The sequence below is a fragment of the Ranitomeya imitator genome, chromosome 3 (assembly GCF_032444005.1).
Source record: "Ranitomeya imitator isolate aRanImi1 chromosome 3, aRanImi1.pri, whole genome shotgun sequence".
NCBI classification, from domain to species: Eukaryota; Metazoa; Chordata; class Amphibia; order Anura; family Dendrobatidae; genus Ranitomeya; species Ranitomeya imitator.
Window position 1 is genome coordinate 847,708,885 of NC_091284.1, and position 12,666 is coordinate 847,721,550.

The window sequence follows — 12,666 nt, forward strand, 5'->3', positions numbered from 1 at the left end:
TTTTCATTGGGAATATGATGGGGAGATTGCGGAATAAATACAGTATTTGTGGGAGAATGAACATTTTTACCGATGCAATCCTGCCCAGCCATGACAGTTCGTGTTTCTTCATGCGTAACATGTCAGTTTGGATTTTCTTCCTTAGAGACTCATAATTCAGTGATAGCATTTTATCTGCTGAGAGTGTCAGCCGAATACCTAAATATGGTAATTTTCCCACTTAAAAGGGTATTTATTCTCAAAAATTTTGGGGTGTTTTGTGAGAGGGGTTAGGTTTAATACCTGGCATTTAGACACGTTCAGCTTATAATATGATATTTTAGTATATGAATCGATTAGTTGCATTGCTGCCGGTAATGATTCTGTCGGGTTTGTTAACGCTAGAATGATGTCGTCAGCAAATAAATCTATTTTGTGTTCCGTTTTATTCACCTGAATTCCTGATATCATCGAGTGTGATCTAATTTTCTGCGCTAGTGGCTCAATCACCAAAGCGAATATAAGGGGTGATAGCGGACACCCCTGTCTCGTCCCGTTAGTAATAGTAAACCTGTCCGACATCATTCCAGAGACAGAAACCGACGCTGATAGGTGAGAATATAGCAGAGTGATTGCTTTAGCAATATTACCTGTAAATCCAAATCTGGCCAGAACCTCAAACAGGTAACCCCAATGCACCCGATCGAATGCCTTCTCCGCGTCCAGGGCTAGGAGCAGAGAAGGCGTCCGGTCCCTCCCCGCCACATGGATGAGGTCAATCATTCGTCTGGTGCCGTCCAGGGCTAGGAGCAGAGAAGGCGTCCGGTCCCTCCCCGCCACATGGATGAGGTCAATCATTCGTCTGGTGCCGTCCAGGGCTAGGAGCAGAGAAGGCGTCCGGTCCCTCCCCGCCACATGGATGAGGTCAATCATTCGTCTGGTGCTGTCCAGGGATAGGAGCAGAGAAGGCGTCCGGTCCCTCCCCGCCACATGGATGAGGTCAATCATTCGTCTGGTGCCGTCCAGGGCTTGAAGCAGAGAAGGCGTCCGGTCCCTCCCCGCCACATGGATGAGGTCAATCATTCGTCTGGTGCTGTCCAGGGATAGGAGCAGAGAAGGCGTCCGGTCCCTCCCCGCCACATGGATGAGGTCAATCATTCGTCTGGTGCTGTCCAGGGATAGGAGCAGAGAAGGTGTCCGGTCCCCCCGCCACATGGATGAGGTCAATCACTCGTCTGGTGCCGTCCAATGTCTGTCTAGATTTGATAAATCCAACCTGGTCTCTGTGCACCAGGGAAGGGATTACATCGGACAGTCTATTTGCTAGGATTTTGGAGCACAGCTTGAGGTCAGTATTTAGAAGGGATATTGGCCTGAAATTACTTGGATGATCGGGCGTTTTTCCTGGCTTGGGGAGGGGGACTATAGTCGCTTGTAACATTTCTTCTCGTATTTTGCCTGTTTCAAATATATTTTGGAAGACTAATAATAGATGTGGGGACAATATTTGGTTGAATAGCTTCAAGTATTCATTAGTTATACCATCCGGTCCTGGGGATTTATTATTTTTTGTTGCCTGAATGGTTTGTTGGATTTCTTTTTGGCTTATAGGTTGATTTATTGCCATCAATTTATCCTCTGGGATTTGGGGTAGGGATATGCTATTCAGGAAATCATTAATTAGCTCAGCGTTGGGTTGTGGGATAAGGTTGTCGGTCTTGAGATTATAGAGTGAGGAGTAATATCTTGTGAAAGTATTCGCAATTTCTTTAGGGTTGTATATTTTGTTCTTTTGATCATCTTGTATGTGAGCTATTTTTTGCTTTGTTAATCTCGCTTTAATCTTATTGGCAAGTATTTTACTCGCCTTATTCCCCTGCCAATAATATTTTGCTTTATTCCGCCTCAAATTATGCTCATATTTATATTGGAATAGCTGTTATAGTTCGTATCTTGCCTTTTGTAGTTTTCTATATACCGTGGGTGATGGGCTATGTTTATGGATGTTTTCCAATGTTGCTATATTTTTATTGAGCTCTTCTATTTGTCGCATTCTCAGTTTTTTGTGTTGCGCTGCTATCTGTATTAGCCGCCTCTTATATAGGCCTTGTGGGCGCACCACACTGTGGTCGGGGATATGTCAGGGGTACTATTGATATCAAAAAATTCCTGGAGAAGGTCGTTAAGTTGGGATTTAATATTATCTGAGGCTATTAAGAAGTTATTAATTCTCCACGGAGAATAAGTTAAATTATTGTACGTCTCTTTAATTTGGCATGTTACAGGAGCGTGGTCCGACCAGGTTATGTTCCCAATTTTTGCTGATTGTATACTTTGTAGGAGCCATTTATCCACTACTATTAGATCTATTCTTGAATATACTTTATGTGGGTGGGAGTAATATGTATAATCCCTTTCAGAAGCATGAAGGACCCTCCACGTGTCATACAGTTCTTCTGATATAAGACACTGGGACAACGCATGGGATTGGGACTTTTTCTTTGAGCACCAAGATTTGTCTATATTGGGGATCGGGACGATGTTAAAATCTCCACAGATTAGCAGGGATCCTTGTTTTATTTTGGATAATTTAGTTATGAGGTCTTTAATAAAAGTGATTTGACCTGTATTGGGTGCATATATAGATGCAATTGTATACACCTTATTATTGATATTACATATCAATATTACATATCTGCCTTCATCATCCAGAACGCTATCAACAAGCTGGAACGCTACAGTGTCTTTTATTGCAATCGCTACCCCTCTCTTCTGTTTTGCCGCATATGACACATAGATATGGGGGTAATTTTTATGTTGTAATCTATGTGTATCGTCACGATTTAAATGAGTTTCTTGGACACATAGTATGTCCGCTTTGAGTGCCTGGGCTTCTTTCCATAATAACGATCTCTTGAAAGGGCTGTTTAGGCCTTTCGCATTAATGCTAGATATTTGAAATATCATCAGTTACAAAAAAGAAAAAAAATGCAATCAGTCACCAGATACAGGATAATAATAAGGGAAACAAAGGGGTTAAAGTAATTAACAACAACCAGAACAAGTACAACTTGTACAACTCAGAGTCCGGTTCTATGTGAACCAACTGGATAGTCGTTCCTATCCAGTATTAAAGGGGGGAGAGAATAGAAAAAACGAAAGCAATATTCTCATGCCCCTTCAACCTGCCAGCCAGGCAAAAAAAAAAATAACAGTGTGGTGTCCCGGCATAGGCACACAGGGGATACATATGGTAACAGAGTACTTGCGTGAGAATCAGGTCCATTCTTTGTTCAGTGTCGGGGGTCTTTTCTTTAGTGGGGAGCTGGTATCTTCATCCACTGATGTCAGGGACCATTCCTGGAGCAGGGTCATGGCCTCTCTGGGAGACGCAAGGACGTGTGAAGTTCCGTTTTTCGTCACGATGAGCTTTACTGGATATCCCCACTTTTAGACAATACTGTTGTCCCGTAGAATCTTGGTTGCGGATGAGAATTCTCGCCTCCTGTTCAGGGTTATCGAAGACAAGTCGGTGAACACCAGAATGTTCCGGAATCTTTCTGGAAGTTCTTGCTTTGCTGACGCTGACTTGGTCACAGCCTCCTTGAAGTGGTAGAAGTGCAGCCTGGCTATCACGTCTCGCGGTGCGGAGCTGGGAGCAGACTTTGGTTTGGGGATCCGATGTGCCCTGTCAATCAGCAGGTCCCTCTGTTCTGCTGACGGCACCAGAACTGTGAAGAAGTCCATTAGAAACTCCTTTAGTGTATCCGCTGGCACACTCTCAGGGATTCCTCTGAAACGTAGGTTATTGCGCCTGGATCGGTCTTCTAGGTCTGCAAGCTTCAGTTTTAGGGCCATGATTTCTTCGTCCGCTTCATTATGCGCGTCTACTAGTTGGTTGTGCGCCGTAGTATATTCCTCCAGTTTCCCCTCTATGTGCGAGGTTCTGTCGCCAATCTGCGTTATTTCTTTATGTAGCTCAGTGAAAGCCGTTGTGATATCAGTATGAATGGCTTGCTTCAGGTCTCCCAGCAGGGATCTGAGTGTGGCTACAGTGACAGGGGCAGAATTGGAGTCTGTAATAGGAGAGTCTGAGGAGACGGTCAGGGCTGTGTTTAGTGGCTGTAAATCTTCAGGCTCTGAACCTTCAGCATTCCTAGCAGGGGGGGAAAGCAGGGACTGCAGCGTTGGTGAATAGCTCTGTGTGCTCAGGGACCTTGCAGTTTTGCTGGGAGTTTGGGGTTGGTGGAGTGATTCACTGTGCAGCTCTGACCTTTGCTTCACACTGCCATTACTCCTGCTGTTGCCGGCGGCCGCGTGGTGAGAGCTGCGGTCGCCATCTTGGATCCAACTACCCATCGCTTCAAAGACCTGGACCCTGCTGGGCACCTGCCCCCTCCTTCTCCCTCGCTTCATTCCTGGAGTGCACCACCGCCTGGCTTATCTTATCTTCAGATCTGACCTCCTCCGGTCACCTCACTGTGCTTTGGGCCGCTTATGATAGCTGGTGGTTAGGGAGCTCGAGCCTCGCACGTCCGCTCAGCTCCACATCCGGTCACGCCCCCCCCCCCCATAGTTTTGACATATAACATGATCGGCTCCCACCTTGTCAACCATTTTTAATCTTGCAGACTATTTGCATATGGAACCTGGCTTGACAAGGAGGGAGACGATCATGTTTTTTTTCCTCCTCTCTCCCTCTGGGTGTGGGTCAGCTTCCCGTCTGTGTGCCCTTGAAGGCCTGGCAGGAGCAGAAGTTTGGGGCTCTGTTCTGTGGTGGCGGCGGCGGTGGCCCTCGGCACGCGGAGCTCTGTGGTGGTGCTCTGCAGCAGGAGTCGGAGCCATGGTAGCCAGCGATGGTACTGCGGGCATTGTAGTCGCTGACTGCATGACCCGAGCCTGCTGCAGAACAGTGACGTATGCGTTGTTGCAGGCCTGCATCACCGAAATCTGGAGTTCCGGCGTAAGAAGTTCCGCCATGCCCTTCTCAATGGCACTAAAAAAATGTTTGGCCGGCCTCGAGAGCTCCGATTCCATTGATTCAAGACGCCGGTCGATATTGGCCAGAGATGTGTCCATTCTATCACCCAGCGACTTGAAGCAATTCTGGAAGACCGTGCTCAAATGTAAAAATTCGGGCAGGACCGCCCTGTCCGAGGCCCGCTGACGCTGTCGGGAAGACCCGAAGGAAGGAGCGACAGAGGCCTCGGCCAGGGGAACATCTGATGGACCGGCTGCCGGTTCGCCAGATTGTGGTGGTGCAGACCTGCTCTCGCTGTGGGATGGCTGCGACGGTTCAGATGGCGATTCACGAAGGACCGCTCCAGAGGGTCGGACAGACTCGCGGGTGCTGCTGTGTGTTCTGTGAAAACATAAGGAAACCATTAGTATACACAATATAACATTTCACATTCGTCACCACCTGTGTAAAACTAAACATTGCATCACACACTATTACTGTTAAGGGTTTGTTCAGTCAGTCGTAACCGGCCAGCTGCCTGACATGGCTGATGCGACCAATCAGCGCGGGTGACAGGCCTGATTAAAATGCCCGCTCCTTACTCCCCGCAGTGAAGGCCCGTTGCCCGCATACTCCCCTGTCATTAATTAACTTTACCGGCGGTATCCATTGCCGCCGTTAATGTTAACCAATTTTTAATATTGACACTGCATATGCCGCATCAATATTAAAAATAGAATACATTTATTTATTTCAAAATAGTCACCCATGTTTGCCGTTTGTAACGCCCGACAATTACGCTTATCGTCGGAACTGCCATGACGTCACGGTCATGTGACCGAGACGTCATCACAGGTCCTGCGAGCTGAGCAACCATGGGAACATAACCTGCCTTGGAGTAGAAGGTATGCCGTGTCTGTTATATTTTTCCATTTTTAAAAAAAGTCTGGGATACACCTGGATGGGCAATATACTACTCCACTATGAAATATTGCCCGGGCATGGCCAATCTACTATCTTTCTGTGTTCTGTATACTTCGTACTTCAGGGAAAAAAAAGAGGAAGTCAAGCTCACGATAGTAGTAATCCCAGAAGTCTCGGAGCACGGAGACGCTGTGTCAAGCGTGAGAAGACCAGAAATGAAGAAAAAATTCCAGCTCTACGAGGCGTGAAAAGTAAAAACTAAATACTTTATTCACTTCAATCAGAAGCAGAGGATGAAACATCAGCACAATACAATAAAAACACTATCTACGCGTTTCAGGTGATAGGGCACCCTTAATCATGATGTCTGATTAATGTTCCCTGTCACCTGAAACGCGTAGATAGTGTTTTTATTGTATTGTGCTGATGTTTCATCCTCTGCTTCTGATTGAAGTGAATGAAAGTATTTAGTTTTTACTTTTCACGCCTCGGTGAGCTTGAATTTTTTTCTTCTTTTCTATACTTCGTACTTGCCAAAATAAATGGATGGGCAATATACTACGTGGCTGGAATATAGTACGTGAATATGCATGTTTTCAAAACTAGGTGTGTACGTAGGTACTATACTTACTCTCTTTCAAGGACCGGTCGCAGGAACTGCAAAATACGATTATATTTGTAGATTGAGGTCCTTGAAGCTGCAGCACCACTACGGATCTGTCCCTCCTTTTTCAGGCCCCTCTTGAAACGGTCCTTCATGGAGCGCCATCTGGTCTTCAATTGTTTAACTGTGTATAAAGTAAAAAAAAAAAATTAGTTTGAGAGAAAATATTGAAATTGATAACGCAACCGTGTGCAATCCCAATAGAAGACATCATAGATGGTTGTGTATCCTGGCATGATGGGTCAGAGCAGCATTTCGGAAATACTTACGAAATTTATCTTTGCCCGCGGGGGAAGCGCTGTCGAAGCCATCCCACAGCGATTTTGCCACCTCAATCCACAAACGGCGCAACACGCCCTGGTCCGCGTGCCGGGGGTCACGGCTGTCCCACAACGGGCCTCGTTCCTGTATGGATGCCACCATCAGGTCTACGTCCAGTGGGTCATCATGGGCCCGTTGTGAAACCTAGAATAATTGGAAAATATTAATGTTTGCAATATAAAAATTGTTCTCCCTACCTCCTCCACCACCACCTCCACCACCCCCCCTCCCACCACTCCCCATACCCCCCCCCCAAAAAAAAAAAAAGGTAAAGAAAAAAAAGGAATAGGTTTGACATAAAAACTTACTCGCCGTCCTGCCACCACAGCTTGGTCCCGTGGTCTCTGCTCCTGAGGGCTGTGTTCCTCCTGGCTCTCCTCCTCACTTGAAGAAGTCTGTAAAAATAGTTTAAAAAAAGTTGAGTGACCCATCTACAAATGAGACCGAATAGTAAGCATCATGTAAGATCATGTACTCACCGGACTCCTCAGCGGTGGGGTGGGGCTTGACTCGCTGGCCATTACGAATGCAATTCAGAAATAAAAAACAAAATAAAATTTATCCTATGCACAATACAGCGGAACATAGTAAAATATACAAAAAAAAAAAAAACATTTACATTTCAACCACAAAGAACATTGCACTAATGACAACTGAACTAACGCTGAGCAAACAACACTGCCACATTGAAACAAAAAACAATGGCAGAGACAACACAATGCAGCAAAACGTAATGGTGACCACTCTCTGCTCATTCTTCTCGACCTTTCTGCAGCTTTTGACACTGTTGACCACCCTCTCCTGCTCTCTAGGCTCCAGTCACTAGGCATTAAGGACACTGCTCTCTCCTGGTTCTCCTCCTATCTTTCCGACCGCTCCTTCAGTGTTCTGTTCTCTGGCTCCACTTCATCTCCTCTTCCTCTCACTGTTGGGGTACCTCAGGGCTCAGTCCTTAGCCCCCTTCTGTTCTCTCTCTACACGGCCCCAATTGGACAGACCATCAGCAGATTTGGCTTTCAGTACCATCTTTATGCCGACGACACACAACTATATACGTCATCCCCTGACCTTACCCCCGCTGTACTACAGAATGCCACTGACTGTCTGTCCGCAGTCTCCAACATCATGTCCGCTCTCTATCTGAAACTCAACCTCTCCAAAACTGAACTTCTTCTGCTCCCACCATCTACTAACCTCCCTAAATCTGACATTTCCCTCTCCGTGGGTGGCACCATAATAACACCCCGGCAGCAGGCGTGCTGTCTGGGTGTTATGTTTGACTCCGATCTCTCCTTCACCTCCCATATACAATCTCTTGCCCGCTCGTGCCGCTTACACCTAAAGAACATCTCTAGAATCCGCCCTTTTCTCACCATGGAGACAGCTAAAACCCTCACGGTCGCCCTGATCCACTCCCGCCTGGACTACTGTAACGCTCTATTAATTGGCCTCCCCCTCACTCGACTTTCCCCTCTCCAGTCCATCCTTAATGCAGCAGCCAGGGTCGTCCATCTGGCTAATCGTTACTCGGACGCGTCCGCTCTTCGCCAGTCGTTACACTGGCTGCCCATTCATTACAGGATACAATTCAAAGTACTTGTTCTCACCCACAAAGCTCTCCACAGTGCGGCACCCCCTTACATCTCCTCCCTCATTTCTGTCTATCAGCCTAACAGACCACTGCGCTCTGCAAATGACTTTCGGCTAACCTCTGCACTAATCCGTACCTCCCACTCCCGACTCCAAGACTTCTCCCGTGCTGCGCCAATCCTCTGGAATGCTCTACCCCAAGATATTAGGACCATCCATAATTTGCATAGTTTTAGGCGCTCGCTCAAAACACATTTGTTCAGAGCGGCCTATCACGTTCACTAATCAAAGTTATGTTTGTGTGTAGCCCATTCACTATCCCCATCTATTCCCCAACCCCTGAAGATGGCTGGACCATCATTGTAAATACATCATTGTAAATACACACCTGTGCTTTGTATCTCCCCCACCTCATTGTAGATTGTAAGCTCTCACCAGCAGGGTCGTCTTATTTTGCTTTAATTATTGTATTGTTAACGTTGTTACTTATGACTTTTGTGTTTGAAACTGTTAAACTGTAAAGCGCTGCGGAATATGTTGGCGCTATATAAATAAAGATTATTATTATTATTATTATTAATGCCAGAGTAAACAAAAGCCTAAAGATAACAAAACAAATACACAACAGACCCTATGTCGTAATCCAAAAAGACAGTTTTGTTTAAAAAAAATGTTTACTACATTGATTGCAAAAAGTAAAAATAAAAGCAAAACCATTCCACCAGACTAAAAATACAACAATGTCTTTGAACAACCACAGTGCAGAATATAATACACAACTTGCTAAAACAATTTAAAAATAAAACATGTAGAAAATGCGCAGAATCATTCTATACTTACATCTCTGGACAGCAGATGAAGAAGTCTGGTCTGGTGTGTTGCCTATAGATGCTGCAGCAGAAGTGACAAACAACCCAAACATTTTCTTTATATATGGGGGATGTTTTTATCACTGGTTTTCACTGTCTAGACACTTTTTTGTTTAATTTTATTTAATGACGCATGCGTCGCACAACGCACGCACGACGCACGCACTTGCGTCTCGTGCGTTGTCAATTGGTTTCAATGGGAGATTGTAACGCAATGACGACGCACGAGTGACGCAAGTGCGATGCATGCGTTTTATAGACGCTACAAAAATGCAACATGTAGCGTCTCCGACGCCACCCAGGTGCGGTGAAACCACGCATCCGTCGTGCATTTTTACAAAAAGGCATGACAACGCAACGCATGCGTCACCAATGATAAAGATAGGGGCGCATGACGCATGCGTCGGTGTGCGTCGACGACGCTAATGTGAACGTAGCCTTATCTAAGTGGTGAAAAAAAAATCCAAACTTTGCTTAAAATTTTAAAAAAATTGCACCATTTTCCGATACCCGTAGCGTCTCCATTTTTTTGTGATCTTGGGCTGGGCGAGGGCTTATTTTTTGCATGTCGAGCTGACATTTTGAATGATACCAGATACCGCCTACCATCGAAACCTTCAAAAAGAACCTGAAGACCCACCTCTTCCGACAAGCCTACAACCTGCAGTAACCACCGATTGACCAAACCGCTGCACGGCCAGCTCTACCCTCACCTACTGTATCCTCACCCATCCCTTCTAGATTGTGAGCCCTCGCGGGCAGGGTCCTCTCTCCTCCTGTACCAGTTGTGACTTGTATTTTTCAAGATTATTGTACTTGTTTTATTATGTATACCCCTCCTCACATGTAAAGCGCCATGGAATAAATGGCGCTATAATAATAAATAATAATAATAATAATAATAATACCATTTTGGTGCAGATATGATCTTTTGATCGGCCGTTATTGCATTTTAATTCAATGTAATGGTGACTAGGGTTGAGCGACCTTGACTTTTTTAGAGTCATAGTAACATAGTAACATAGTTAGTAAGGCCGAAAAAAGACATTTGTCCATCCAGTTCAGCCTATATTCCATCATAATAAATACCCAGATCTACGTCCTTCTACAGAACCTAATAATTGTATGATACAATATTGTTCTGCTCCAGGAAGACATCCAGGCCTCTCTTGAACCCCTCGACTGAGTTCGCCATCACCACCTCCTCAGGCAAGCAATTCCAGATTCTCACTGCCCTAACAGTAAAGAATCCTCTTCTATGTTGGTGGAAAAACCTTCTCTCCTCCAGACCCAAAGAATGCCCCCTTGTGCCCGTCACCTTCCTTGGTATAAACAGATCCTCAGCGAGATATTTGTATTGTCCCCTTATATACTTATACATGGTTATTAGATCGCCCCTCAGTCGTCTTTTTTCTAGACTAAATAATCCTAATTTCTCTAATCTATCTGGGTATTGTAGTTCTCCCATCCCCTTTATTAATTTTGTTGCCCTCCTTTGTACTCTCTCTAGTTCCATTATATCCTTCCTGAGCACCGGTGCCCAAAACTGGACACAGTACTCCATGTGCGGTCTAACTAGGGATTTGTACAGAGGCAGTATAATGCTCTCATCATGTGTATCCAGACCTCTTTTAATGCACCCCATGATCCTGTTTGCCTTGGCAGCTGCTGCCTGGCACTGGCTGCTCCAGGTAAGTTTATCATTAACTAGGATCCCCAAGTCCTTCTCCCTGTCAGATTTACCCAGTGGTTTCCCGTTCAGTGTGTAATGGTGATATTGATTCCCTCTTCCCATGTGTATAACCTTACATTTATCATTGTTAAACCTCATCTGCCACCTTTCAGCCCAAGTTTCCAACTTATCCAGATCCATCTGTAGCAGAATACTATCTTCTCTTGTATTAACTGCTTTACATAGTTTTGTATCATCTGCAAATATCGATATTTTACTGTGTAAACCTTCTACCAGATCATTAATAGTAACATAGTAACATAGTTAGTAAGGCCGAAAAAAGACATTTGTCCATCCAGTTCAGCCTATATTCCATCATAATAAATCCCCAGATCTACGTCCTTCTACAGAACCTAATTGTATGATACAATATTGTTCTGCTCCAGGAAGACATCCAGGCCTCTCTTGAACACCTCGACTGAGTTCGCCATCACCACCTCCTCAGGCAAGCAATTCCAGATTCTCACTGCCCTAACAGTAAAGAATCCTCTTCTATGTTGGTGGAAAAACCTTCTCTCCTCCAGACGCAAAGAATGCCCCCTTGTGCCCGTCACCTTCCTTGGTATAAACAGATCCTCAGCGAGATATTTGTATTGTCCCCTTATATACTTATACATGGTTATTAGATCGCCCCTCAGTCGTCTTTTTTCTAGACTAAATAAAAATTAATGAATATGTTGAAGAGAACAGGTCCCAATACTGACCCCTGCGGTACCCCACTGGTCACAGCGACCCAGTTAGAGACTATACCATTTATAACCACCCTCTGCTTTCTATCACTAAGCCAGTTACTAACCCATTTACACACATTTTCCCCCAGACCAAGCATTCTCATTTTGTGTACCAACCTCTTGTGCGGCACGGTATCAAACGCTTTGGAAAAATCGAGATATACCACGTCCAATGACTCACCGTGGTCCAGTCTATAGCTTACCTCTTCATAAAAACTGATTAGATTGGTTTGACAGGAGCGATTTCTCATAAACCCATGCTGATATGGAGTTAAACAGTTATTCTCATTGAGATAATCCAGAATAACATCCCTCAGAAACCCTTCAAATATTTTACCAACAATAGAGGTTAGACTTACTGGCCTATAATTTCCAGGTTCACTTTTAGAGCCCTTTTTGAATATTGGCACCACATTTGCTATGCGCCAGTCCTGCGGAACAGACCCTGTCGCTATAGAGTCACTAAAAATAAGAAATAATGGTTTATCTATTACATTACTTAGTTCTCTTAGTACTCGTGGGTGTATGCCATCCGGACCCGGAGATTTATCTATTTTAACCCCTTCAAGACCCAGCCTATTTTGACCTTAAAGACCTTGCCGTTTTTTGCAATTCTGACCAGTGTCCCTTTATGAGGTAATAACTCAGGAACGCTTCAACGGATCCTAGCGGTTCTGAGATTGTTTTTTCGTGACATATTGGGCTTCATGTTAGTGGTAAATTTAGGTCAATAAATTCTGCATTTATTTGTGATAAACACGGAAATTTGGCGAAAATTTTGAAAATTTCGCAATTTTCACATTTTGAATTTTTATTCTGTTAAACCAGAGAGATATGTGACACAAAATAGTTAATAAATAACATTTCCCACATGTTTACTTTACATCAGCACAATT

General features: G+C 44.7%; 1 protein-coding gene across 1 annotated transcript; it reads right to left on the bottom strand.

The window, feature by feature from the left end:
* Positions 1-1,129: 1,129 nt before the first annotated feature.
* On the bottom strand, positions 1,130-7,525 carry LOC138671881 (uncharacterized). Its single transcript, XM_069760011.1, has 5 exons — positions 7,328-7,525; positions 7,157-7,243; positions 6,797-6,992; positions 6,495-6,651; positions 1,130-1,262 (listed from the first exon to the last, which is right to left on the bottom strand). Exons 1-5 carry the CDS (start codon positions 7,367-7,369, stop codon positions 1,130-1,132), a joined length of 615 nt encoding a protein of 204 aa, XP_069616112.1. The 5' UTR covers positions 7,370-7,525.
* Between the last annotated feature and the right edge of the window lie 5,141 nt (positions 7,526-12,666).

Coding starts and splice junctions, on each gene's coding strand:
- LOC138671881 (XM_069760011.1), bottom strand. CDS start 7,369: ATGGCCAGCGAGTCAAGCCCCACCCCACCGCTGAGGAGTCCG. Junction 6,652..6,796: donor CGCGGGCAAAGATAAATTTC/GTAAGTATTTCC, acceptor CTTTATACACAG/TTAAACAATTGAAGACCAGA. Junction 1,263..6,494: donor CGACCGGTCCTTGAAAGAGA/GTAAGTATAGTA, acceptor CCTGGTGCACAG/AGACCAGGTTGGATTTATCA.